The following is a 24,615-nucleotide window of genomic DNA, read 5'->3' as shown; positions in this document are numbered from 1 at the left end:
ACTATATTTTTATATCTACAGTCTGCGACATGGCACAAACATCGCAGGAAATTGGCAGAGGCAGAGGAACAGGAATTTCCTTCATAAATGAATAAGCTGCAAGCTGAAACCTGAAATCCTGCAAAACATTGTAACTATAGGAAAATCCCCTCCATGAATAGCAAAATAAAATGTAGTATTACATATGTTTGTACTGTACTGATTTATAATATTGATATTATTTTGCCCAAGTATTTTCTTATCTTTGTAAGTCACACTACAGTGATAATTCATTACCAATTGTCTCAGAAAGCCAAGTAAAATCTGTCACATTTATAAAAGTTAAATGCAAAGCTCAATAGACTGGTAATCACCTCCGATGACTCATTAGTATTTTACGCTAGAAAGAGGTTTGAATGTTGTAGAAAATTACTCTACAATAAAATACTTGCTTAACAGCCATGTTACAGTGTGCTGGAAGAGTTCAAGAATCACAGGTTCACTTAAAATGTTGTGATGAAAACTTTTATTAATACTGACATCACCACCACAGGTTATCAGAATGTTGGGAATGTGTTACGTTCATGATAACTCTTGGAATGTGTGATGGCAAAGCCTGGATGATGTTTGACTCATCAATATTCCTCTCCTTCTTCATCTTCCTCTCCCATGCTGTCAGTGCCAACTTCTTCATAATCCTTCTCCAGGGCAGCCATATCTTCTCTGGCCTCCGAGAACTCTCCCTCCTCCATTCCCTCTCCGACATACCAGTGGACAAAGGCCCTCTTGGCATACATGAGGTCAAACTTGTGGTCAAGACGAGCCCAGGCCTCAGCAATGGCTGTGGTGTTGCTCAGCATGCACACAGCCCTCTGCACCTTGGCCAGGTCTCCTCCAGGAACCACCGTGGGAGGCTGGTAGTTGATGCCCACCTTGAAGCCTGTGGGGCACCAGTCCACAAACTGGATTGTGCGTTTGGTCTTGATGGCTGCAATAGCAGAGTTGACATCTTTGGGCACCACATCACCACGGTACAGCAGACAGCAGGCCATGTATTTACCATGACGTGGATCACACTTCACCATCTGATTAGCTGGCTCAAAGCAGGCGTTGGTGATGTCAGCAACAGACAGTTGCTCATGGTAGGCTTTCTCAGCAGAGATGACCGGGGCATAGGTGGCCAGAGGGAAGTGGATACGAGGGTAGGGCACCAAGTTGGTCTGGAACTCTGTCAGGTCAACATTCAGGGCTCCATCAAAGCGAAGTGAAGCTGTGATTGAAGACACAATCTGGCCAATGAGCCTGTTCAGGTTGGTGTAGGTTGGCCTTTCGATATCAAGGTTTCTGCGGCAGATGTCGTAGATGGCTTCATTGTCCACCATGAAGGCGCAGTCAGAGTGCTCCAGGGTGGTGTGGGTGGTCAGGATGGAGTTGTAGGGCTCCACCACAGCTGTGGAAACCTGAGGGGCTGGGTAGACGGCAAATTCAAGCTTTGATTTCTTCCCATAATCAACAGAGAGTCTCTCCATCAGTAGGGAGGTGAAACCAGAGCCAGTGCCTCCACCAAAGGAGTGGAAGATGAGGAATCCCTGCAGGCCAGTGCACTGATCAGCCTGAAAGGGAAATTCACCTTGATTATTTAAAATCCAACTCCAACCAGCAAAATCTCTAAAAGTATGAAATCAACAAACAAAACTCACCAGTTTACGAGTCCTGTCTAGAACCAGATCAATGATCTCCTTGCCAATGGTGTAGTGTCCTCGGGCGTAGTTGTTGGCAGCATCCTCCTTTCCTGTAATCAGCTGCTCAGGGTGGAACAGCTGCCGGTAGGTTCCTGTACGCACCTCATCTGTAAAACGGTTGAAGACAAGAGTAAGAAATGATGTCCATGAGTGAAGAATGTTGTAGATGTTATATTTACTCTAATATTGCTGCAAGTTGAGATATGAGTATTAATTTTACCAATTAGGTGTGGTGACGTGCCAGCTTGATTCATGAGTTTGAGGCTTTAGTTGTATTTGTTTGCACAAGTCAAAATCAAAACATATGATATGTAAATTATAAATGGTAAATAGTGTGCAAGAAGAGGAAAATTGTCCAAAATGCGCCAATCTATTACCTCTATGCTAATGATATAAAACAATATTCACAATGTCCTAAATGTGTGTTTTGGGCACTGTTTATTTACGGACTACTGACCGATGACAGTGGGTTCCAGGTCGACAAAGATGGCTCTTGGAACATGCTTTCCTGCCCCTGTCTCACTGAAGAAAGTGTTGAAGGAGTCATCTCCTCCTCCAATAGTCTTGTCAGAAGGCATCTGTCCATCTGGCTGGATACCATGTTCCAGGCAGTACAGCTCCCAGCATGCATTGCCCATCTGGGCTCCGGCTTGGCCGACGTGCATAGAAATACACTCACGCTGAATTAGAGGGGAGAGAGGTTGATTAAAGTCAAAGGTGGCTGCTAATATGGTATGCAAATGTGAGTCCTGTAATTAGACACACATTTACTATCCAAATGCAAAGTGTTACTGTATATTTTCTAGAGATGTATTGCCTGACTAAACTAACTGCTATGTTATTTGATGAAAAAGGGCAACATAGAACATCTAATGTATTTAATCATAAATAGTTAGTGTGGGACCCCTGTGTTCGTTCTTTGAACTTCATGTATACTTACAACCTTTGGTGTGGGGTCTACACTGAATTCAGAAAGGAAACTGCTAAGTATGCCAGAACAGTTTGTTTGAAGTGCTCAGTGCTACACAGTGCATATGAGCAAATCAGCATTAATGCAGCTTTAAGAGTCTCCTGACTAAAACATAGGCTGAACTATGGATTTACTGCAGTGGAATCCAGAATATCTGGACAGGAAGTGCAGCTAAATGCAGTTTTTAAAGTCTCCCCTGCTGCCTATGAGGACCAGTTTTATGGGACATACAAACTAATGCAGTATGGGGCAGACAGGAAGGCCATGCCTCAACAAGATGGGAAAACCTTCCCCCACTTCTCCATCCTGTATCTCCTCCCTTTCCTCATCTCCTCCCCTTCTGCGTCTCTCTCCTCCCCCATCCTGTCCAGCTGCATAGTGCTGTGTAACAGTCAGGGCTGTCTCCCTCTCTCCCTCCACATCTCTCCCTAAAAACTCCTAACAGCTGCAAAATGGCTGCCAACTAACTCATACTGCCTAGCCCAGACCACTCCTCTTTTCTCTGTTCTTTCTATCCATCCCCCACTGCCACGATTACCCTGATCACTCCCTTAGTCCAGATCACTGTAATTCCTTAACAAATGCACTATTAGGATTCTGATTACTTATTTTTCCTTTAGTTGGATATGTTTGTTGTTTTTTTTGCTAAGCTGTATATATTAAATAAGTATGAACATGACAAAGCAGTCTAACTTATAAAGTGTCTGTCATCTGACCTAGATTGTCCAAGAGTACAGAAATGACTTGGAGAGGAATACTGCAGTCATATGCAACTATTCCAGTACATTCCTGAACTCTCAACAGACATGCCCTAAAAAGTTTAATAGAAATTCAGCTCACAACTACTGCCACCTAACACAATAAAGCTGCTTTTGTATCAGTTGCCTTCAACTCCAGAAAAGAGGTCTTATAGGCATTAAAAAGGCTTAGCTGTGTAATCCATCTAATGCTAAGAAACAGAGACAAAGGGAGGCTGAGAGAAAGAGAGAGGAAATTTTAAGGCTACGTCATCAGCCGAGCAGTTACTCACCATTTTGTCTGCTTGTCCTTCGACTGACGTTGAGGATTCAGACACAAGGCAGAAGTGCGGAGGAGAGGGAGAGTCAGGGTTTATATAGACAAGGATGTGGAGGGGGGCAGGCAGGAAGCCTCAGCAAGCAGCTGCATAGCTCATTGGCGGGAGGAAACAGCAGTTTAAAAAAAAAAGAGGGAAGTCCTTAATGCTGTCTGTCATATCATTCACCCTTACATTTATCTGCTTTGTCTTTCAGTATGAGCTTAAATGCTTATGGAAAAATAACACTCTTGATTTATCCTAACCACTTTTTCCCTATTTTCTAATTTTGTGTGTGTGTGAGAGAGAGAGAGAGAGAGACTTTTTGGAGAGATGCACTATTCAATGTTCTAGAGTTAGTTTAATTCAACGTTTCTCATTCCTGGTCCTGGGAACCCTCTGCCCTGCATGTTTTATATGTTTCCCTGCTCCAACAAACCTGATTCAAATGATCAGCTCACCATCAACCTCTGCAGAAGCCTGACAACAACCCATTCTCACCTGAGCTCACTCACTCCTAATCATGTTCTGCTCTATATATCCCGCCCATTTCTTTTCTTCTTGCTGGCGGCAACACTAACCACATGTGAATGCCCTCTGTACCTGTGTTTCAGAGACACACCTACAGTTGTAAGTTACTAAAGTGAGTTTATTACTTTCTTCATATATTGTTGTAGTTTACTGGTTATGCAGATTCATGTAGACTGAATGTGATCAAATGCCTGACCAGTATATTTTGGTAAAGGCTACAGTGGTCACCTTGCCTGTTTTCTTGAGCCTACAGCTTGTTAGTATTGTGTGCAAGTGTGCAGTGTGCATGATTCATTCTCTGCAGTTCTTAATTAAGGAGATGCAATATCTAGAATCCTTATGACCTAATTTAGAATATTTAGCGTTTTTCACTGAGTAATTGTTTAATGTAATGTTTCACCATAATGTAGTACTTATTTTATCAGTGGCAGGACTACCACTCACCCCCATCGAGTACTAATATTCACTGTTTTGTGAGATACCTAATCATGTGATGTCATATATTGGTTAACTGCATATTGTAATTCTTGCATTTCTCTGTTTTTATAATTTACAGAAAACCTTACAGAAAACCATACAGAAAACAACAAGCCTCATCTCCTGTTGCTCTACATGTGTATGGTGGCAATAAATGGCTTAAATGGAAATATCAGTTGTCCCTTCTACTTTCTTATCAGTGTACCATGGTGATGCTCAAACTCCTGTGAACCAATCCTAGAGAGACTATACAACATGCAAAGCATAAATGAGTTGTTATGTATGCATGCAAAATGTCCAACTGCAAACATATAAATGTATATAAATATAACAATTGCACACACACACTCATCTGCACCCTCACATGATGGCACTGGAAAAAAAGATGTGCTGAGTAAAAGTCTACAAAGTTCTTTATTTTTGATCATCAAATGTAAAATACATGCTTTAATGATAAAGAGAATGCTGACCAGTAACAAATGTGTTTAAGGATTCACAATTTTCAAGTGTCTCAAAACAAGTCAGGCCCCAATATGAACATTGAAAGATGTTTTGGTGGTTCTAATCATTCCTGTTGTTCATACTGACCATTAAAGCTCTCTTTAATGACTTTAGAAGATATCCACTTGATTTGACTAATTAGGGCAGCTGAAGACTAATATTAGCCTAAGATAAACATTTGAATATATGTTTGCACAGAACGAGGACGGTGCCCTTTGTCCCCCATCACTTACATTGAGAGTGCTTTTGGAAGGGATATTTTAATGGCTGTTATTTACATGAAAAATGAGTACAGAAATGAAAACCTGCTTCAATGATCATATGGGGACCTGACTATTGTTTTAAGACAGAAAAACTGGGAACCTATCCTTTTAAAATGACAAAAATTACATCAAATAACAATTTTATAATGCAGTGTTACAGTAGAATGAACTTAGAATACACTGAGAAATATCATATTGACAACCACTGAAATGAAGAAGATTTAAAACAAACAACGAATGTCGAAGCCAGTTTTCTGCTATTCTATTGTACAGCTTTTCAACAGCTCTCTTATGATCACAGAGCTGTGATTCATACATAACTGGGATTCTATTGTTGCTGCAGGCCAATGTCTGAGTATGAACTACACAAACACTAGTCAGTGAGTTAGTCAGTTATTTTCTCGCTCTTCTGCTCTCACACAGTCACAGCTGAATGGCATATAGAAACTGACATAGGAGCCCTTTCATAACTTACATTCCACATGTGAGAGGATAGTGGGGGGAGGTGCACAAAGAGAGGGTTTGGCCTAAGTTTCTGAGTCTGATACTGCACAAAGGAAATATCTCTTCAGGTCCAAAACAAGATATGTTTGACAACAAGTTTTGTTGTTGTTATTTGTTTTTTACTTTGTATGCAAATACAATGTTTTAACACAGTACTGTAACACAGTACATTTTACTTATGTAAAACATGTTTTTGGGCTATAACTGAGCCCATAATCTTAACCTAAGATTATGGGTTAAATCTGTATTGTGAATGAGTGTCACAGTATGCAGCATATACTTTAAGTTCACCTATATGTGCAATTTATTATAAGGCATGACTGCAGAGCAGTGGCACAAAGTAAATCAATTCTGTCTGTTTTGATAGTAAATATAGGGATTATTGAAATGTGTCATTCTCTGACCTCATTCATAATTTGTTGGTTTCATCATATATTTCATACATTTCTGTCTGTCTACTCCCAAAAAAAATAAGAAACAAAAATGTGCCTCCTAATCATGAATATATTAATCAGTAATATATATATATATATATATATATATATATATATATATATATATATATATATATATATATATATATATATACATGTGTGTGTGTGTGTGTGTGTGTGTGTGATTTAAACTCAGGTCAGTATTCCTCTCCTTCATCCTCCTCCCCCATGTTGTCAGTACCCACCTCTTCATAATCCTTTTCCAGGGCAGCCATATCTTCCCTTGCTTCTGCAAACTCTCCCTCCTCCATTCCCTCCCCGACATACCAGTGGACAAAGGCCCTCTTGGCATACATGAGGTCAAACTTGTGGTCAAGACGAGCCCAGGCCTCAGCGATGGCTGTGGTGTTGCTCAGCATGCACACAGCCCTCTGCACCTTGGCCAGGTCTCCTCCAGGAACCACCGTGGGAGGCTGGTAGTTGATGCCCACCTTGAAGCCTGTGGGGCACCAGTCCACAAACTGGATTGTGCGTTTGGTCTTGATGGCAGCAATAGCAGAGTTGACATCTTTGGGCACCACATCACCACGATACAGCAGACAGCAGGCCATGTATTTACCATGACGAGGATCACACTTCACCATCTGATTAGCTGGCTCAAAACAGGTGTTGGTGATGTCAGCAACAGACAGTTGCTCATGGTAGGCTTTCTCAGCAGAGATGACCGGGGCATAGGTGGCCAGAGGGAAGTGGATACGAGGGTAGGGCACCAAGTTGGTCTGGAACTCTGTCAGGTCAACATTCAGGGCTCCATCAAAGCGAAGTGAAGCTGTGATTGAAGACACAATCTGGCCGATGAGCCTGTTCAGGTTGGTGTAGGTTGGCCTTTCGATATCAAGGTTTCTGCGGCAGATGTCATAGATGGCTTCGTTGTCCACCATGAAGGCGCAGTCAGAGTGCTCCAGGGTGGTGTGGGTGGTCAGGATGGAGTTGTAGGGCTCCACCACAGCTGTGGAAACCTGAGGGGCTGGGTAGATGGCAAATTCAAGCTTTGATTTCTTCCCATAATCAACAGAGAGTCTCTCCATCAGTAGGGAGGTGAAACCAGAGCCAGTGCCTCCACCAAAGGAGTGGAAGATTAGGAACCCCTGCAGGCCAGTGCACTGATCAGCCTGAAAATTTAATAGTTCAGTAATATTCAATTAATCATTTATTCAAGCAAAAAACAAATTTAACATACTACAAACATACACTAAGTAAGTCTCACCAGTTTACGAATCCTGTCCAGAACCAGATCAATGATCTCCTTGCCGATGGTGTAGTGTCCACGGGCATAGTTGTTGGCAGCATCCTCCTTTCCTGTAATCAGCTGCTCAGGGTGGAACAGCTGCCGGTAGGTTCCTGTACGCACCTCATCTAGACAACAAAACAACAAATTTGGATTTACTGATTGAGGTCTCCTTAGACTGACTTGTATTGCACTGCTTTCACAGTGACACAATAGATCTTTGTTCTGGAAATAAAAAGATGACTATCATCTGCATAAATGTTTATATTTTGTATAATGTAAAGATTGGAATGTGGCGTGATAATAATGCCATTCTCAGAATTTGAAATACTTTAGCATTTATTGTAGAGACCTGAATGTGAAATTGTGGTAATGGTTACACTTCAACAAAGTTTCATATCGGAATAAATATAAATGTTAACTGAACTGATGTAAAATTCAACATCCATCCCAAAGCATATTCTCTGAAGATACATATAGCTTTGCTAGTAATAAAAATACATTACATTTTAGAAAATATTCAGTCTAATGTTTCATCAGGTGTTTAACTGGCACGGACCAATGACAGTGGGTTCCAGGTCGACAAAAATGGCTCTTGGAACATGCTTTCCTGCCCCTGTCTCACTGAAGAAGGTGCTGAAGGAGTCATCTCCTCCCCCAATAGTCTTGTCAGAAGGCATCTGTCCATCTGGCTGGATACCATGTTCCAGGCAGTACAGCTCCCAACATGCATTGCCAATTTGAGCCCCAGCTTGGCCCACATGAATAGAGATACATTCACGCTGCAGGGAGTGAGAAACACAATTCAATTGGCATCTGGTTACTCTCTAGATTACTGCTACAAAATTTTTAAAACCAGTTGTCATATTGTGTCAGTCATTGATGTAGACAAAAAAACTGATTAAAAATCTGAATCACATAAGTCATACATTAAAATCAAACTATTTTTGACCAAAAGCAGTATATCTCACAATTGTTTATAAATACAGTTGTATGCACCCAAGTTTCACTCAAGTAAACCATATCTTACCATTGTTAATCTCTCTTCTCCAATGTTCAGGTATCAGTAAGAAGATGTGGTGCAGCTGTGTCACTCTGCTCTTATATACCTGCAGCTTAAGGTGAACAGTGATTTGATCTGAACTGTAACCAGAGAACCTACTGATGAGACCATGATAAGCTCATCCGCTCAACAGACATACACACAATGCAGAAGGAGGTCACCACCCTTTTCATTGTGTGAGTCTGTGAGTCCGGTGTGTGTGTGCACCTCATATTTCAGAAAGCGGAAGCAGAACCTTGGATGAGGGAAAGATAACTTATATGTATTTCACGATTATTGACTTATTTATGTCATTGTCATCAGACTTTCAATTAAGATGTATTTGATGATCAAATATATGAATTTGAACACATTTGCTTCCCCTTTCATAATTTGATTGCTTTCTGTAAGTAGACTAGTTTTTGTCCTCACACAAAATACATGCTAAAAACTATCAGATAAGACTGAGATAAATGTATATTTATGGAAATTTGGCATCCCTAAACACTCAACAGCTGTTCTGAATCATCCTGGCACCTTTAACAAAACTAAAATGTATGTGTAATTTAAGAAATACATCATGCATGGCACTTTCCCACACTCTCAGCTTGAAATGAACTGTCAGTCTTTTTTAAAGCAATACAATATATATGAGACCTGCTCCTCATTCCCTGTTGGTTCTTAAACCCCTTGGGAAAGCAGAGAAACTGAATACATGTGAATCGCCTCAAGCAGTGTCTAAATGGTTGTAAACAGCAACTGCCTGCGAGTGTGGTTTCATTATATGAAACATAAAAATCAAATATGGAAATAGTCCATAAATAAGCCAAATAAAGCCTAAAATCATGGTTACTAAAGTCTACCTGAATGCCATTCTCATTCTATTCATATTTCCAGAAAGTTGTTCATATCAAAAGAGTTATATAATCGTCTTCACATGAGTTTCAGTTGGATAGCAGAGTAGCTGCCTGTTTCCGTTGGCAGGCGTAAGGTAAACTGTTGATACACTGCCATGGCTCAAAGGCCGAAGGCGCAGCTCTACCATTGAAAACAAACCACTCTCATGACCAGCAGGCATTTGCTGTAATATTAGAGTTCGAAACATGTGGGAATTGCTCATGGCTCAATATAATCTATTTGTGATAAAACATTGAGGAAATCTGTACTACCCTCCTCTTTGAAAGAATGTTATTTTCACCAAAAAAGGTGGATGTTAAATCAAATCAAATTTGCAAATTAGACTAATTTAGGACAAAGCTGAACCTCTCTCATTATCTTAGAAATAAACCTGGGTAACTTTGAGCCAGGAGGAGTGATACCGCAACATCAACTGCACCATTAATCATTTTAATGTCTCTCCTGAGGCTGCAGGACTCATCAGTGACAACTATGACGATATATGTTCCTATCATATACTTTTAACACAAACAGCTCATCAAGGACTATGGAGTGAATGCTATTTATAAGCCATGTAATGTTAAATGAAAACATTTTGGTGACATGTTGGTGCTTAATATACTTGCAGTGTGTTTTATTACCTTGTAGAGAAGAAGGTGTTGATTTACTTTTTATACTGCTCTACACAAAACATAGAAAATGTGAACACTTTATACCAAATCTTTAGGTCTGGTTTATATTCTATGAGGTTATCCATTGATAGATATCACTGGGAAAGTACACGCCTTGCTGTTGTCTTCCCTCATCTGACTCACTCTAGGTGTTTCCTGAGTTATAAAGCTATGACCCACTTCAATTGTTTGAGAGTATAGGTCCCTAATGCTCCACAATTAAGTCTTTAATGGGTCATAATAGTGCTAGCAAGAAAGAGAGAAAGAGAAAAAGGGAGATGGAGAGATAATTTGCACAATGTTTAGCCTACTATTTATATATATATATGGTAAAAACTCACCAAAACATCTGCACTTTATTAAGCAATGCAGATAAGTAGTATATTGCATTACAAATTAGAGACTAACAGTCCCAGTTTACAAAGAGAGCAGGGCAGTAGCAGGGTGACATAAATACAAAAATACTTTGCAGGATCGACTGTGGTGGTGAGAAAATAGACTTCTTCTAAGATGTCACATGACAGTTTGTCACACTCATGGATGTATTGGTCAAACTATGTTTTTCACTCAGTGACTCATAATGTAGCAACTACGACCTCTAGCTTTCAAAAGGTTACAGTGCCAGCATATGCAGTTGCATGTAGGGCTCCATGTGGTGTTCTGGGTTGCTTTGCAGGATGTAAAGTCCCGCCCAACAAGAAACTGACTGCATAGGCGTGATCCATAGCCGTACCCTTGCGGTATGCGGCCCTCTGACTGTGCGCAGTAGTGTTTTCTCTGCTGACCCCGCCCGTGAGTTCCCCCCCGGCCCATAGACTTTACATTGTGGCGACGTCACAGATTTTAAAATAGCTTTTCTCGGCTTGTGGAAAGTTATACAAATGTAAAACCTCCATGGATCAAAAAATCATAATAGAAAAAGTCGTTACTGACCTTCGTTGCAGTTGGAGGTGTCCTGTCAACAGTTTTACAGGCGTCTCTTTTCCAATGGTGGTCAATGGGGAAAATGCTTTTTGGGCCGCAGAGGGATTTTTCGCTGCAATACCGCGAGTGACCACTGGGAAAAAACTTGCTGCAGGGCTGGGCAGAGGAGCTCTATCCAGCTCATACATCCATTAGGCGTCGTTCTGTCCTTTCTGTTGGTCTCGTGTTGTTTTCAAATAAAAGTGGTCAACCTAGTTAACGAGCTAGTTGCTAAAGATGGAAAACCTCAATAGAAAGTTAAATTGCACAAAAAGAAACGCAGCTACATCTGGCAATGCAAGACTACGATGACATCCATAAGTAAAATGAGCAATACTACATTGTAAAAATGCTCTAAAGTATCAACAGTAAAAGTGCTCAATGCAGAATAATGGTCCTTGTGAATGTTATTCTATAGTTTTACATGAGTATGATGTATTAAGGTGTATTAGCATACTTTGTTGAGATGGTGCTGCTATTTTATAAGTTTGTGTTTTCTATGCAAGATCTCAGTTTGTCATGGTTCTTCTATGGGTGTCAACTAAATGTAGTGGGGTAAAAACTACAGTATTTCCCTCTACATTGTAGTGTAGTATGAGTAGAAAGAGGCATAAAATGGAAATACGGAGGCAAAGAGAAAGAGATAGAAAGATGTGTCTGGAAATGTTTCTTATCAGGCAAAAATACCCTTTAAACACTGCAACACAACATTGCCTGTGTGTACTGAACATTTACTGGTATAGTAATTGGTCGCAGCCTACTTAAGAGCTGGTTAAACTGCACCTGTCAATCCCTATAGGCTATATTTCATTCATTCACGATTCCCAGGTTCAGGATTAAAGTGCTATAGAGGACAGGCCTCGCTCAGTAGCTGCCTCCTGCCATACATTTTTTCCCCGTTTTGAAGCCTCGGTAGGAGTTTTCTGTGTGCATATCTATTTTTATTTTGTACTTTGGATCTACCATATTGCGTTAGTGGCACAAAATTAGCGTGACAATGTACATTTTTATCAGAGTCAACTGATCAATAAACCAAACATCTCTGAAAGAAAGAGTGTCCTCATCCTGCAGTAAGATCAGAGTCTATTCTAATAGGATCGTGTAATATGAAGTGACCTGCGCGCTCCCAGTGCGCGTTCTCGTCAGAGACAGGTGGGAGTGGTTTGCAGTGGAATATAGCGTGACAGGTCCTCGCCCACCTGGCATTACTTACTCACCCGGACCACATTGACGGCCGCTGTGAGAGGCACGACGTAAAATAAAGCCAACTGCCTCTTATTTTTTTCTTTCAAAGGAAAATCTACTTAGAAGGCACAATGGTAAGCATATTTTTAGCTTTTCTTTCAGAGAAATCTCCACACCAAAGTTTTATATTTTTGTTTGTCTTCCCACAACTGAGTAATATCTTCAGCTGTTTCAGTTTTACATATGTCATTAAACCTCCAGTATTTAAATGTGCTTGGAAAAATGTGTCATGATACACGGTGAGATGCAGCAACTCTCAGCTGCTCCTTCTGTGTCCTCCTGTAGCAGGACCCCTTGGGTCAGAAATAGATCTTTCACTCAATGACTGGCAGAAAAGCTGAGCTGCATTTGGCTGCCAGCCTGACTGAGCAGGTGGAGATGATTAATCTATATTTTCAGCACATCAGGAGAAAAGGATAACAAACAGCAAATCTAACAACAATGAATAAGCTAAAATTTTTAACATTTGATATATTATTTAAAGAGCACTGCTTGATTGTCTCATAGCATTTAAGAAGTTATAATGCCTTATTTTTCAGACTACTAGGTGTTTAGGTGTATGGTATAGCCACATAGTATGTGTCAGTTAGGAATTTAGGTGTGTCTCATAAAGCATGTCAGCTCAGATTGAGACAAAGCAAGTAGCCTGTTTCTGCAGGGCAGGAAATATTTTTTTCCTCTCCAAATTCAAACAGCCATGGTACAGTTGTAACAGCAACATACTAGCCTATATTTCAAAGATGCTAATGCAGACTATGAGTCACTATTGGTCCAGACTTCAACTTCAACAACAATTTGAAAGTTGCTTCCATACAGTAGAAAGCAAAAGCACTTGTTTTTCATTGTAAAATTGGAAACAGGGATCAACTTGTATTCCCTGTGAATTACATTAATACTGGTGAAGTTGAATTTAATAACTGTTAGATATATGCCATGGTTAGTCTTACGTGCCAGCGTCAGGAATTCCACTAACACACACATACACACACACACGCACACAACCTTGTCTTCTGTTTGCATTGTGTAGTATAAACACAGCTTTCTACCATTGTCAGTAATGCTTATAAAAACCAATGGGTTTCATTGTGTGCTGAATACACAGCTGCAGTACTCCCGCCCTGATCAAATAGTCCTGACTCATAAAAGTTAGTTCCTGTATTGTTAATGTTTAACGTATTTTTGAATTACATTTAAATTGTATAACTGTACTAAAGAGCTACACTAAATGTATGGTATAGAACTGTACTACATCAGGGAAAGGGTTTTAAAAAATCTAAATAGACCAAGGATCTTCAGTGAATTTATATGGCTTTCCTACTCCCTGTGCAAGATATTTTCATAAGTGGCTTAATGAATGCTTGGGCAATGAGCTGCATGACAAGTTAGTTTCTGATGTGTCAGCATAACACATCAGAAAGCATCATGGGAGCACCAAATTCAGCCTTACCTTGTGACGCAGAAATGTAATCATCAAATGTCATGATAGTCAGTTGATTTTTTTTATTGTGTGCAGGTGTAGATTTTGGTTGAGGGGTCGTCATAGTCTTGCATTGCCTGATGTAGCTGCATTTCTTTTTGTGCAATTCAAATTTCTGTTGAGGTTTTCCATCTTTAGCAAGTAGCTCACTAACTAGGTTTTCCGGAAGGGCGGACAGAAAGATGTCTGATGCAATAGTCAGGCAGTGAAGGTTTATCATGATTATTGGCGAAAATCAGTGGTGTTCATCTTGATCTATGATTACCCGTATTCAGTTGTATGACATTCTGGGCATTTTGCTTACAAAGTTAAAACTGAACTACGGTGCTAGAGGAAAAGTCATTTATTGAGCAAAATGGGCAGATATTCCTTTTGGAGCATAGAAGTGTTAAGTAAATGTTAGTGAGATTAAAAATATGAAAAATCATGCTAATCCAGCTGGTAGATTTAAAAAAAAAAAAGTTGACACTTTGACCTGTAGGTGGAAGTTTTTAGTCTGTTGGTGTTGAGACACAGATGATCAGGCTCTCCAAAATCATGAATCATCCTCAAGGACTCATAAATATTCATACTAAATTTTATGCCAGTCTGGCCTAGACCAAAGTGTCGGACAGAACAAGTACTGTATTGTACGGCAAAAAAACAAAACAAAAACCCCCAACTAAGTAATGCAATAAACATTCAAACGACACAACAACAAACAAAGGAAATGAACACAAACACTTAATATTTCTGCTCGATGCATGGTTGTCCTTGGCCAACATATAATAAACTAAATACATGGTAGTTCTCGTCTTGACATGTTTCAGCTGAATCATTATCTGCCCTAATTATCTTGTTTTTATGGTACATTATGTCTATTGTACTGAATGTACTGTGAATATTGGGGTATTAAAGGATCTCTGCTCCCATGTCTGCTGACCTGAAAAAGCTTTTAACAAATGATTGCTCATTTTTTTCTCTCTCCATTTCATTCATTTTCTCTCTCGCACTGTGACAGGATCTAGAAAATGTATTTCTGCTGACAGTTTTCAACCTGGCAGAGACCACTATTTTGGGGACTGCCAGTCAGTGTTGACTGAAACAGTCAGTCACTTTACAGCTAGGTGTCAGGTTAGCATGAGCAACCTAAAATAGTTGCTGCATAGAGCTCTGCTAACCTAGAAAACCAGGCCAGTGGAAGGGGGGTCACATTAGCTGTGGTCATTAAAGAGAAGCTGTCTTGTCTGCCCTTACTATGGCTCTGGGAACTGCTGGTAATTAAGTATTGAAAACATCAAAATTCTTGTTCAACATGGATTTAGTGAGATTTAACAAACTTTAAAATAATTAAGCATAATTCTCTTAACCCCTCCCCCATACAGCCCCCTCACCCACCAGCACATTCACTTGTCAGTCTGATCATTGAGAGGGGGAAAGTTGAGGTAACGATGAAAATAGCAGCCTGTCACAAAGCAAGGTGGATTTACAGTATGTGAAAGGTTGTCATAGTTGTATGGAGTGGAATTAAGTGATATGCTTACTATTTTAAATTCATGACCCAAACATACACGTTAGTCTAGGTTCGAAGTGTTAAGTTAGATAATCACTGTGTTGATCAACCAGAAATTGATAGCAATTTTGATAATCAATGTTGTTATTGATCTTTGCTAGTCATATCTTTTCAAATGTTGCAAAAATATACTAATCAGACAAAAATGACTGGTTTGGATAATCAAACAAATAAAGAAAAAAACAAAGTATGCCATCGCATGATTAAAAAAATTTTTACTGTTTAAAAAAAAAAAAAACCCACTGTTGCTGTAAGTTAGTCAGTTATACTTGTTGATTTGTAATATGCTCACAATGGTCCAGTACTAGCAGAGATGTTAAAAGGGATAGCTACCACAATATAACAGGTGTGGTAAAATCTCTGAGACAAATTTGTATCACCTCACAGCATTTACAATATATAAGCCAGCCCTACTCTGAGTCCCAATCAGTACTCACTAAATTCAGTAAATCAAAGCAGTCTTTTGTGCTGTGCAGTATCCAAGTACGAGAAAAATGGATTGACGTTACCGTATTTAGATTGTTTTTCTCAAATTCAGTTTAGATTTAATTGTTACACAAGCATCACGTTTACAGATTGTCTGTCTGACTTAAGCATATTGTCTTGTTTAACATAAGAACAACATGAAGGCTGTATAAAGTCTTTTCAAACTTTACATGTCATCTTTTGACTCACACAGTCTGCTTTGTATAGCCAAATAGTAATTTAGTGTATCTTTAGGCAAATACTTAAGGGGAATGCAAATGCAGTGGTAAATGTTAAGTGGAATAAAGTCCTGAAACTCATGTAGATGGCTGTTTTTCAAGATATTTTTGGCTTCAGGTCTAAACACAACACAGTGTGCAGTGTTCAAGTACTGTGACTTGGTCATGCCACTAGTGGCTCCATTTTGTTTGTCCTCATAGTATAAATGTGAAATTATCTGAACTCCACCTCCATTTTAGTTCATGAGCCTTGCTCAAACACACAGTCACATGAGATCCAGTGACAGCTGCAGCAAATCTGTTTTGCTTGTTATTTCACCTTCAACATTCTTTCCCCTATATATCTCTTTGCTTCCACCTAGTGGCAGACATTCTAAATTATTCCTGTGGATTCCTTCAACTGTTTAGCTTTTATGTATAAAATCTGATCATAAATGTGTTTGAATTTTAACATTCATAACAAACAGCAAAGCAAAAGTCACCATCCTTAATGTAAAGCTGTCTTAAATCACTGGAAGAGAGCAATACAAAGTTGCTAATAATATTCAATCCTTTCCTTGTTTTCCCATTTTCTTTTGTCTCCTCTGCATATCCCCCCTATCCTTTACCACCCTTTCACCTTCTATCCTGCTCCTCTTCCTTCCTCATTCTGCCTTTACCCCCCCCCCCTCTCTCTCCAAGCGTGAATGCATCTCTGTCCACGTAGGCCAGGCTGGTGTCCAGATGGGGAACACCTGCTGGGAGCTCTACTGTCTGGAGCACGGCATCCAGCCGGACGGCCAGATGCCCAGCCACAAACCTGTAGGAGGCCACGATGACTCCTTCACCACCTTCTTCAGTGAGACTGGGGCTGGGAAGTATGTTCCCAGAGCAATCTTTGTTGACCTGGAACCCACGGTTATTGGTCAGTACTAACAGGAAGGTTATGGAATGAAGCATGCTGTGTTTTTAGGTATCAGGAATGATATGTCATGTATTGCCATTGCAAAATAGAGATTCCATGTGAAAATTGAGAGAATTTTTGTCATCCATCCATCCTAATCATCCATCCATCATTCTACAAGGTTTTGTAATGAACCTGAGATGATTCTAATATATAAATATATAAATATTAATAGCACTTCTTAAAATAGATGAATTAGTTTTCTGAACTATTGCTTTTGTCTTGTAATTTTCCAGATGAGGTGCGCACAGGAACATACCGCCAGCTCTTCCACCCTGAGCAGCTGATCTCAGGAAAGGAAGATGCAGCCAACAACTATGCCCGTGGACACTACACTATCGGCAAGGAGATCATTGACTCTGTCCTTGACAGGATCCGCAAACTGGTAAGGCACCATAGGGGTTATTATTATTTTTTCATTCCCTTTGAGACAGGCTTTGCCCTCTAACTCCATAGGGCTCCATAGGTGTTGAAGAATACTGGATTGCAATCGACATTATGTGCAAAATATTGATTCCTTTTTCCTTTTTTGATCATGTATCATCAATGAAAGAACTTTAGCATGAAAATAAACTATACCAAGCAATAGCTTTCTTAGTGTGGTTTTCATCAGTCTTTCTCTGTTTTTGCTCTATCTGTAGGCTGATCAGTGCACTGGTCTCCAAGGCTTCTTGGTCTTCCACTCCTTTGGTGGAGGCACTGGCTCTGGTTTCACCTCCCTGCTGATGGAAAGACTCTCAGTTGACTTTGGCAAAAAGTCTAAGCTTGAGTTTGCCATCTACCCAGCCCCACAGGTTTCCACAGCTGTAGTGGAGCCCTACAACTCCATTCTGACCACCCACACCACCCTGGAGCACTCTGACTGTGCCTTCATGGTGGACAATGAAGCCATCTACGACATCTGCCGCAGGAACCTCGATATTGAACGCCCATCTTACACCAACCTGAACAGGCTTATCAGCCAGATTGTGTCTTCAATCACAGCTTCTCTTCGCTTTGATGGAGCCCTGAATGTTGACCTGACAGAGTTCCAGACCAACTTGGTGCCCTACCCTCGTATCCACTTCCCTCTGGCCACCTATGCCCCAGTCATCTCTGCTGAGAAAGCCTACCATGAGCAACTGTCTGTTGCAGAGATTACAAATGCCTGCTTTGAGCCAGCTAATCAGATGGTGAAGTGTGATCCTCGTCATGGTAAATACATGGCCTGCTGTCTGCTGTATCGTGGTGATGTGGTGCCCAAAGATGTTAATGTGGCCATTGCTGCCATCAAGACCAAGCGCACCATCCAGTTTGTGGACTGGTGCCCCACAGGCTTCAAGGTGGGCATCAACTACCAGCCTCCCACGGTGGTTCCTGGAGGAGACCTGGCCAAGGTGCAGAGGGCTGTGTGCATGTTGAGCAACACCACAGCCATTGCTGAGGCCTGGGCTCGTCTGGACCACAAGTTTGACCTCATGTATGCCAAGAGGGCCTTTGTCCACTGGTATGTCGGGGAGGGAATGGAGGAGGGAGAGTTCTCAGAGGCCAGAGAAGATATGGCTGCCCTGGAGAAGGATTATGAAGAGGTGGGGATTGACTCATTTGAAGATGATGAGGAAGGAGAGGAATATTAGACAGGCCACTTATTTCCAGGGACAAAATAACTCTATTTATGAAATAGAAAATATTTAAGAAGTGGAACATATTTTGCTTGTTGGTTGCAAAGTTAGCAATATTTTTGTTGTTTTTATTTACCTAAAAATCTACCTTCAGCCTAAAGGTCTGAAGTTATTTCTTTGTTGTGCCATCAAAATTCTTACTTTTGACATTATGTCAATGTGTACTTGTTTATTACATTCAGTTTCATCAAAAAGATGAAACATTGTGCAATGGCCTGGTTTTTCTAAGTCTGAACTCTGTTGTTGCTCAATAAATCTTACCCTGAGAGATATTGCCTTGTGTTTATTTTTTTGACTCAAAGCACTCACCAAGACTCAAAAAATCCTGTTTCTATGAGGCATGAAACTTTTTTTAGATGTAACTTGTGCCACGATCAGATTATTTCTATTCTATTTTAGATCTACTAAAATACAATTTTTGCTGTGTCACTGCTTTACCAAACTCTGCAGGGATGTTCAATATCTGTAGTTTTATAGCACAGCCACTAGAGTCCAGTCCAGTCCAGCTTGTGAAGCCACTTTTACTTCAGTATCTCCCCTGAGAAGGAACTGATGGGCTGTTAAAACATGAAGAAATTTGCAGTCTGTCTCTCTCTCACAGACACACCACTCATACAAACAAGTCTGTCTTTGATCTTTGGTCAATGTTCTGTTGTACTATAAAACACCAAGCATGCTAAAATTTCATTATGGACACAGACAATATAAAGGTATGTACAAATATATAAAATGTATATAGGCTTTGTACATTACTATTACTACTTGTGATTACAAACAGTCTATCTTTCTAACAGAAGAACTCTGCCATAGTGGAGTCACTTTTACTGCTGACACTTATGACACTCAGACCCATGTGACGCTAAACACTGCCCTGAACAGGATTAGGGCAAATACTGTAGACAAATCAAAATCAGAATCATCTTTATGATGTATGGTTACGCATACAAGGTATTCGACTCTGGTTCAGTGGCTCTCTGTCTTTAAATGACATATTACTTTATATACCTATAGTAGGTGATTATGTAGTGTATACAGCCTGTTCAAATATACAGTAATGAGTGATATACTTGGTCTTATGACTTTGTCCGTACTTTAAGGCACTATGACAACACATTCTATCACATCTTGGTGTAACTTTGCTGAAATTCCAGAACAGCTCATTTTTTCACTTCAGTCCATATTCTAACCAAGTGGGTAGCTCCCATGGAAGTATTATAAGAGCTCTTATTCTTATAATTACAATTATAGTCATAATTACAATTATAATTATAATCTAACTACCTCTAATTTTATAAGGGCTCTTATAATACACTCATGGTAGCTCCGGTTCTGAAAAGTGAAGCCAATATGGAAGTGACTTTAACCTGCATTCTCTTTAATAGCCAGCAGGGGACGACTCCACTGGCTCCAAAAGAACACCGATTGTATGGAAGTCTATATGAAAATGACCCTATTTCTCACTTGATTTATTACCTCAGTAAACAGTTTCCCAATTAGTTTATGATCTCAGTCACTAGTTTCAAGTCTGCTCAAATTATATCATAATGTTCATTTTGTAAATTATGGTCCCATTTAATTTAAATTTGATGATAAAGCAGGTTATGCTTTAGGGCGTGGCTACGTTGTGCTTGAGAAGTCGCTACCATGGCGACATTGGTTAGATAACGTAACCATGGCGTAACCTAAAAAGTCTTGTTTAACGTCTGGTTGAACTAAAAGATGCTCCGAGGAATCAGATGTTCAGTTTTTCCGGTAAGTACATTTTGTTTGAATGGTTTTAAGCCTGTTTTTTTGCTAGTGAAAATTAGAAGTAGAATCCGCCCTCTCGTCCAAATCATGGATGTATAAAGAGAGTTCTCTTTATCATCCATGGTTCAAATGTGGTCACTTCTGGCTCCAAAAATCCAAGATGGCTACGGCCAAAATGCAAACTCGAGGCTTCAAAAGGTGGACGGAAACCAATGGATGACGTCACGGTGGCTACGTCCATTTTCTTAAAAAACAGTCTGTCAACACAACGCCGGTTACCCAACAACTGAACCTGACATAGCACCGGCGCTAGCTTGCAATGGCAACACGCTGGGGGATATGCAGTGCAGGCAAGATTAGTCATGACTTCTCGGTTGCTTTACGGACCCTAACTCCCGAGGACCACGAGGTAACTTTTGACGGTGTTTTTCAGCTGATGCACACATCCACCGAAACGTTGCAGAAAGTGGCAGCTGTGCAATACTGTGTCCTATACCTACCTCAAACGATAAATGCAGTTTCATACATTGTAAAAGGAAGAGTGAAAGTGTAGTCGATTCTCCTGACATCTGTTTGCTATAAGCGCTATCAACTCTTGCTTGGTTGCAACAACTTAATTGTGTTGTGCACCACATCCACAATACTTTTATTAGCATCATTGTACAGAGAGAACAGACGTGGTAGTAACTTATTAAGTGCGTGGGGTAATAAGTGAAATTCTCTTTCAAGGCTTATTGTTTGCTTGTGTGTTTGTTGACTGATTTCTGTTCACATTGTCATTTACATTTAAATGTTGGTAAATATTTACTCATATTCTCATATTATTTTGGACAGTTGCCAAAATATGCAATATAGCTTAACATTATTAGGTAGCTGTTACACTGATTTCCTACATTGTGTTCGTCTCATATTGCGTCAGAGTATTGTCATCTCTAGATCTGATAACACCAGAAAGACAATTAATGATGACATCATTGGCACGAAAATCACTGCAAATAACTACTGCATTTCTAAAAGTGTTCCCTCATCCTCAGATAGTGGCTGTTGCAGCAAGGAATCTGCAGCATGCTCAAGAATTTGCCAAAAAGCACAACATCCCTCGAGCATATGGAAGTTATGATGAGCTGGCACAAGATCCAGATATTGGTGGGTTCTTTCAGCATGTAGCATAATGTTTTTGGTCTAAATTGAATTAATAAGGTCTCAGCTGAAGCTGAATCTCAGCCAGGTCCAGGAATGTATTAAGTATTAAATGTATTAAAAATGCATGAAATAATGTTTTTAAACACTGAATATTAGTCTCTTATTCCCTCTCTAGATGTGGTTTACATTGGCACCATCCATCCTTACCACCTGAGTACTGGCAAGCTTTTTATGAAGTCCAAAAAGAATGTACTCATCGAGAAGCCCTTGGCCATGAATTCAAGGGAGGTGAAGGAACTCATCACTGCAGCCCGAGACAACAGTGTCTTTCTCATGGAGGTAGTTTACAGCATAAATACAGCCATTTTTAACCAAAATCACACTCATCATTCACCATTCATCTGTCCAATCCATACCATGTCTTCCGTCCAGGCAATCTGGACACGTTTCTTCCCTGTATCCCTGGAAGTGAGGAGGCTGCTGGGCCAAGGTGAGGTGGGTGATGTTCAGATGGTAAGGGCTGATCTGGGGGCTCCTCTCACCCACATCCCCCGCCTGGCTGAGAGGGAGCTCGGTGGAGGGGCACTGCTGGACCTGGGCATCTACTGTTTGCAATTTGTCTTCATGGTCTTTAATGGTGAAAGGCCTGAGTCCATCCAAGCCACAGGACATTGCATAGACTCAGGTGATCGTCTAAAGGAAGTCAGTTTACCAAGCAAATATTGCTCTTGATTCTGTCAATGATCATTTTAGTTGATAAAGAGTTTTATTTCTTTGATAAACTCTTCTGCCCATCTTCTGCCCAGGTGTTGATGGAACTGCAGTTTTGGTCCTGAAGTTCTCAGGAAACAGACTAGCCATTTGCACTTGTTCCATCACTATGATGTCGACCTGTGATGCTGTTATCATTGGGACCAAAGGCACCATTAAGGTAACAGGAAATACACCATACCATAGGCTAAGATTGCTCAGTGCTCATGTTAGCATTGAGCTTCAAGTACAGTTAAACTCAAGTAAAGCTAAAGCTGAGGAACAACTGCTTATTTGATACACACCATGCCCCCCGTCATCTAGTCCTGTTGATTTATTACATCATTATTTGGAACAAGAGTGTGGTTTTATCACCAAAAAATTCACACAAAAACTTGTTCAAATACTAGTGTACATTTAGGCTTTATTTATCTGTGCAGCTGCTAAGCAGTTGAAAGCAAGAGCTCGTTGCTGTGGCTGTTTGTCCATAATAAATGCTCCTCAATGAAAATACAGACTCACTCAACACCAGCAAATGAAGTAATACAAAATATTAACTATTTACATGATTAATTGATTTCTTTATTTGAGAGTCCTGCACCAGACAGCAACAGCAACCAAGATTGCCAGGTGATAAATCATAATGTTCAGATACACAAATTCAAAAAGAGAGCATTCATTTTATTTATTGAATGTTTTGAAATGTTAAAATTATATGACAAGTTACGTGACAATGATTTTCCAAATAAGGTACCCAACCATATGTGGTGCCCCACAACCTTGGAGGTGAATGGTAAAGAGACAGGTTTCCCCCTGCCCGAGGCTGGCATGCAGCTAAACTTCACCAACAGCACAGGTCTACGATACGAAGCTGAGGAGGTCCGTCGCTGTCTGCTGAAAGGTACAAGATACTCTAATGCTTAAAAAAGTAAAAGCTGTAGCACTTTGATCAGTCTGATCCTTTAAAAATGTATTTATCGACTTTTTCAGTGCTTTGTTATATCTAACTGTGAATTCATTACAATTTTAAATTTCTGACAGTCACCAAAAGTCCCCAAACATATTTACTGTTTTAAAGAATGATATAAAGTAGAACAAGAAGAAGCAAATCCTCACAAGCTGGAACCACGTGTGTTTGTTATTTTTACTTGATAAACTTGAACAGAAGATAAGCGATTCAGATTGTTAACATGTTTTACCAAAAAAAAAACACCAAAAAATGTACCTTCGGCGTCATGTCCATTGTGAAAGATATGATATGATCGGCTCCTTTGTTTAGTCTCACACTAATTATATAACAGAAAGACACACACCCAGATGCCATACAATTTTTTGTTGCAGATATGATATGATGCATTGTGAAATTGTCTTTTGTTTTAGTCTCTTTTCATTGGTTTTGATTGCTTGTTTCCTGGTAGGACTGAAGGAGAGTCCAGGGATGCTGTGGGCTCACTCCAGCCTGTTAGCAGAAGTTATAGATGAGGCCAGAAGACAGCTGGGGGTGACATATGACCAGGACAACATTCAGTGATGTATTCTCAATGATGTGGTGTAATTTCATTTAGTCGGCTGTGACATGATTTTTAAACAGTGTACACAGTAATAATGGACTGAGTTAACAAGAGTGAAACTGAACAGGCCTTTTTCACAGTGTTACTAGTAACAAGTATCTATTCAAGTGTCCCAGTAACAATGGCAACATGCACAATACCAGAAATGTGAAACTGAAGTAGATAAATGGCATTCAGCCATTATTAGTTTTTATTAATCATGCCAATGTTTTTCCTACTGTGACATATGAAACTGTCATCTGTGGGGAAAAAGCCTATTGAGATTATTTGTAATAGTAACCTTTTTCAGTTAAAGTTTGAATTTTCATCCATTCATTTTCAAGTATTTTGTACAAATTTAATCAAGTTTTCATCTGAGTTTATTTGCTTAAAGATCCCCTCCAGACATGTTTTAAGGTGTATATTAAATACTCTACTCTGAGTAATAATTTGTGTCTGATATGGTTCTTCCACAAAAAACAACCCTCCAATTATCTTGTTAAAATCCTTAAAATTACATCTCCT

General features: G+C 39.9%; 4 protein-coding genes and 1 long non-coding RNA gene across 7 annotated transcripts; 3 read left to right on the top strand and 2 right to left on the bottom strand.

The window, feature by feature from the left end:
- Positions 1-488: 488 nt before the first annotated feature.
- On the bottom strand, positions 489-3,815 carry LOC121906824 (tubulin alpha chain). Its single transcript, XM_042425973.1, has 4 exons — positions 3,722-3,815; positions 2,179-2,401; positions 1,680-1,828; positions 489-1,592 (listed from the first exon to the last, which is right to left on the bottom strand). The coding sequence occupies exons 1-4, from the start codon at positions 3,722-3,724 to the stop codon at positions 615-617; spliced, it is 1,353 nt and encodes a 450-aa protein (XP_042281907.1). The 5' UTR covers positions 3,725-3,815; the 3' UTR covers positions 489-614.
- Positions 3,816-3,950: 135 nt separating this feature from the next.
- Positions 3,951-4,923, top strand: LOC121906829. The gene is made up of 2 exons (XR_006098741.1): positions 3,951-4,388; positions 4,833-4,923. It is a non-coding gene; the product is annotated as an uncharacterized LOC121906829 (long non-coding RNA).
- A 1,694-nt stretch (positions 4,924-6,617) lies between these two features.
- LOC121906826 (tubulin alpha chain-like) lies at positions 6,618-8,865 on the bottom strand. Its single transcript, XM_042425975.1, has 4 exons — positions 8,774-8,865; positions 8,303-8,525; positions 7,723-7,871; positions 6,618-7,627 (listed from the first exon to the last, which is right to left on the bottom strand). The coding sequence occupies exons 1-4, from the start codon at positions 8,774-8,776 to the stop codon at positions 6,653-6,655; spliced, it is 1,350 nt and encodes a 449-aa protein (XP_042281909.1). The 5' UTR covers positions 8,777-8,865; the 3' UTR covers positions 6,618-6,652.
- A 3,644-nt stretch (positions 8,866-12,509) lies between these two features.
- Positions 12,510-19,170, top strand: LOC121906825 (tubulin alpha chain-like). Its single transcript, XM_042425974.1, has 4 exons — positions 12,510-12,635; positions 16,976-17,198; positions 17,474-17,622; positions 17,879-19,170. The coding sequence occupies exons 1-4, from the start codon at positions 12,633-12,635 to the stop codon at positions 18,851-18,853; spliced, it is 1,350 nt and encodes a 449-aa protein (XP_042281908.1). The 5' UTR covers positions 12,510-12,632; the 3' UTR covers positions 18,854-19,170.
- A 1,351-nt stretch (positions 19,171-20,521) lies between these two features.
- On the top strand, positions 20,522-24,539 carry LOC121907094 (trans-1,2-dihydrobenzene-1,2-diol dehydrogenase-like). Of its 3 annotated transcripts, none has more exons than XM_042426464.1 (8): positions 20,522-20,650; positions 21,682-21,793; positions 21,966-22,129; positions 22,223-22,475; positions 22,597-22,721; positions 23,132-23,170; positions 23,291-23,441; positions 23,959-24,539. In XM_042426464.1, exons 1-8 carry the CDS (start codon positions 20,618-20,620, stop codon positions 24,069-24,071), a joined length of 990 nt encoding a protein of 329 aa, XP_042282398.1. In that variant the 5' UTR covers positions 20,522-20,617; the 3' UTR covers positions 24,072-24,539. The 3 variants fall into 3 exon arrangements, with proteins under 3 accessions (XP_042282398.1, XP_042282396.1, XP_042282397.1); XM_042426462.1 differs by lacking the exon at positions 20,522-20,650 and adding an exon at positions 20,739-21,056; XM_042426463.1 differs by lacking the exons at positions 20,522-20,650; positions 23,132-23,170 and adding an exon at positions 20,749-21,056.
- The last annotated feature ends 76 nt before the right edge of the window (positions 24,540-24,615 follow it).

This window comes from Thunnus maccoyii, chromosome 11 (assembly GCF_910596095.1).
Source record: "Thunnus maccoyii chromosome 11, fThuMac1.1, whole genome shotgun sequence".
NCBI classification, from domain to species: domain Eukaryota; kingdom Metazoa; phylum Chordata; class Actinopteri; order Scombriformes; family Scombridae; genus Thunnus; species Thunnus maccoyii.
The sequence above is the reverse complement of the archived record's forward strand: the minus strand, read 5'-3'. Positions and strand labels throughout refer to the sequence as shown.

What these genes read in the sequence shown, in the direction of transcription:
- LOC121906825 (XM_042425974.1), top strand. An exon ending in CCTGGAACCCACGGTTATTG is followed by an intron (nt 17,199 to 17,473) that starts GTCAGTACTAAC and finishes GTAATTTTCCAG; the next exon opens with ATGAGGTGCGCACAGGAACA. An exon ending in TTGACAGGATCCGCAAACTG is followed by an intron (nt 17,623 to 17,878) that starts GTAAGGCACCAT and finishes CTCTATCTGTAG; the next exon opens with GCTGATCAGTGCACTGGTCT.
- LOC121906824 (XM_042425973.1), bottom strand. An exon ending in CCTGGAACCCACTGTCATCG is followed by an intron (nt 1,829 to 2,178) that starts GTCAGTAGTCCG and finishes ACCGTTTTACAG; the next exon opens with ATGAGGTGCGTACAGGAACC. An exon ending in TAGACAGGACTCGTAAACTG is followed by an intron (nt 1,593 to 1,679) that starts GTGAGTTTTGTT and finishes TTTCCCTTTCAG; the next exon opens with GCTGATCAGTGCACTGGCCT.
- LOC121907094 (XM_042426462.1), top strand. Translation starts at nt 20,967, where the DNA reads ATGGCAACACGCTGGGGGATATGCAGTGCAGGCAAGATTAGTCATGAC. An exon ending in ACAGTGTCTTTCTCATGGAG is followed by an intron (nt 22,130 to 22,222) that starts GTAGTTTACAGC and finishes TCTTCCGTCCAG; the next exon opens with GCAATCTGGACACGTTTCTT. An exon ending in AGGACATTGCATAGACTCAG is followed by an intron (nt 22,476 to 22,596) that starts GTGATCGTCTAA and finishes TCTTCTGCCCAG; the next exon opens with GTGTTGATGGAACTGCAGTT.
- LOC121906826 (XM_042425975.1), bottom strand. An exon ending in CCTGGAACCCACTGTCATTG is followed by an intron (nt 7,872 to 8,302) that starts GTCCGTGCCAGT and finishes TTTGTTGTCTAG; the next exon opens with ATGAGGTGCGTACAGGAACC. An exon ending in TGGACAGGATTCGTAAACTG is followed by an intron (nt 7,628 to 7,722) that starts GTGAGACTTACT and finishes TTAAATTTTCAG; the next exon opens with GCTGATCAGTGCACTGGCCT.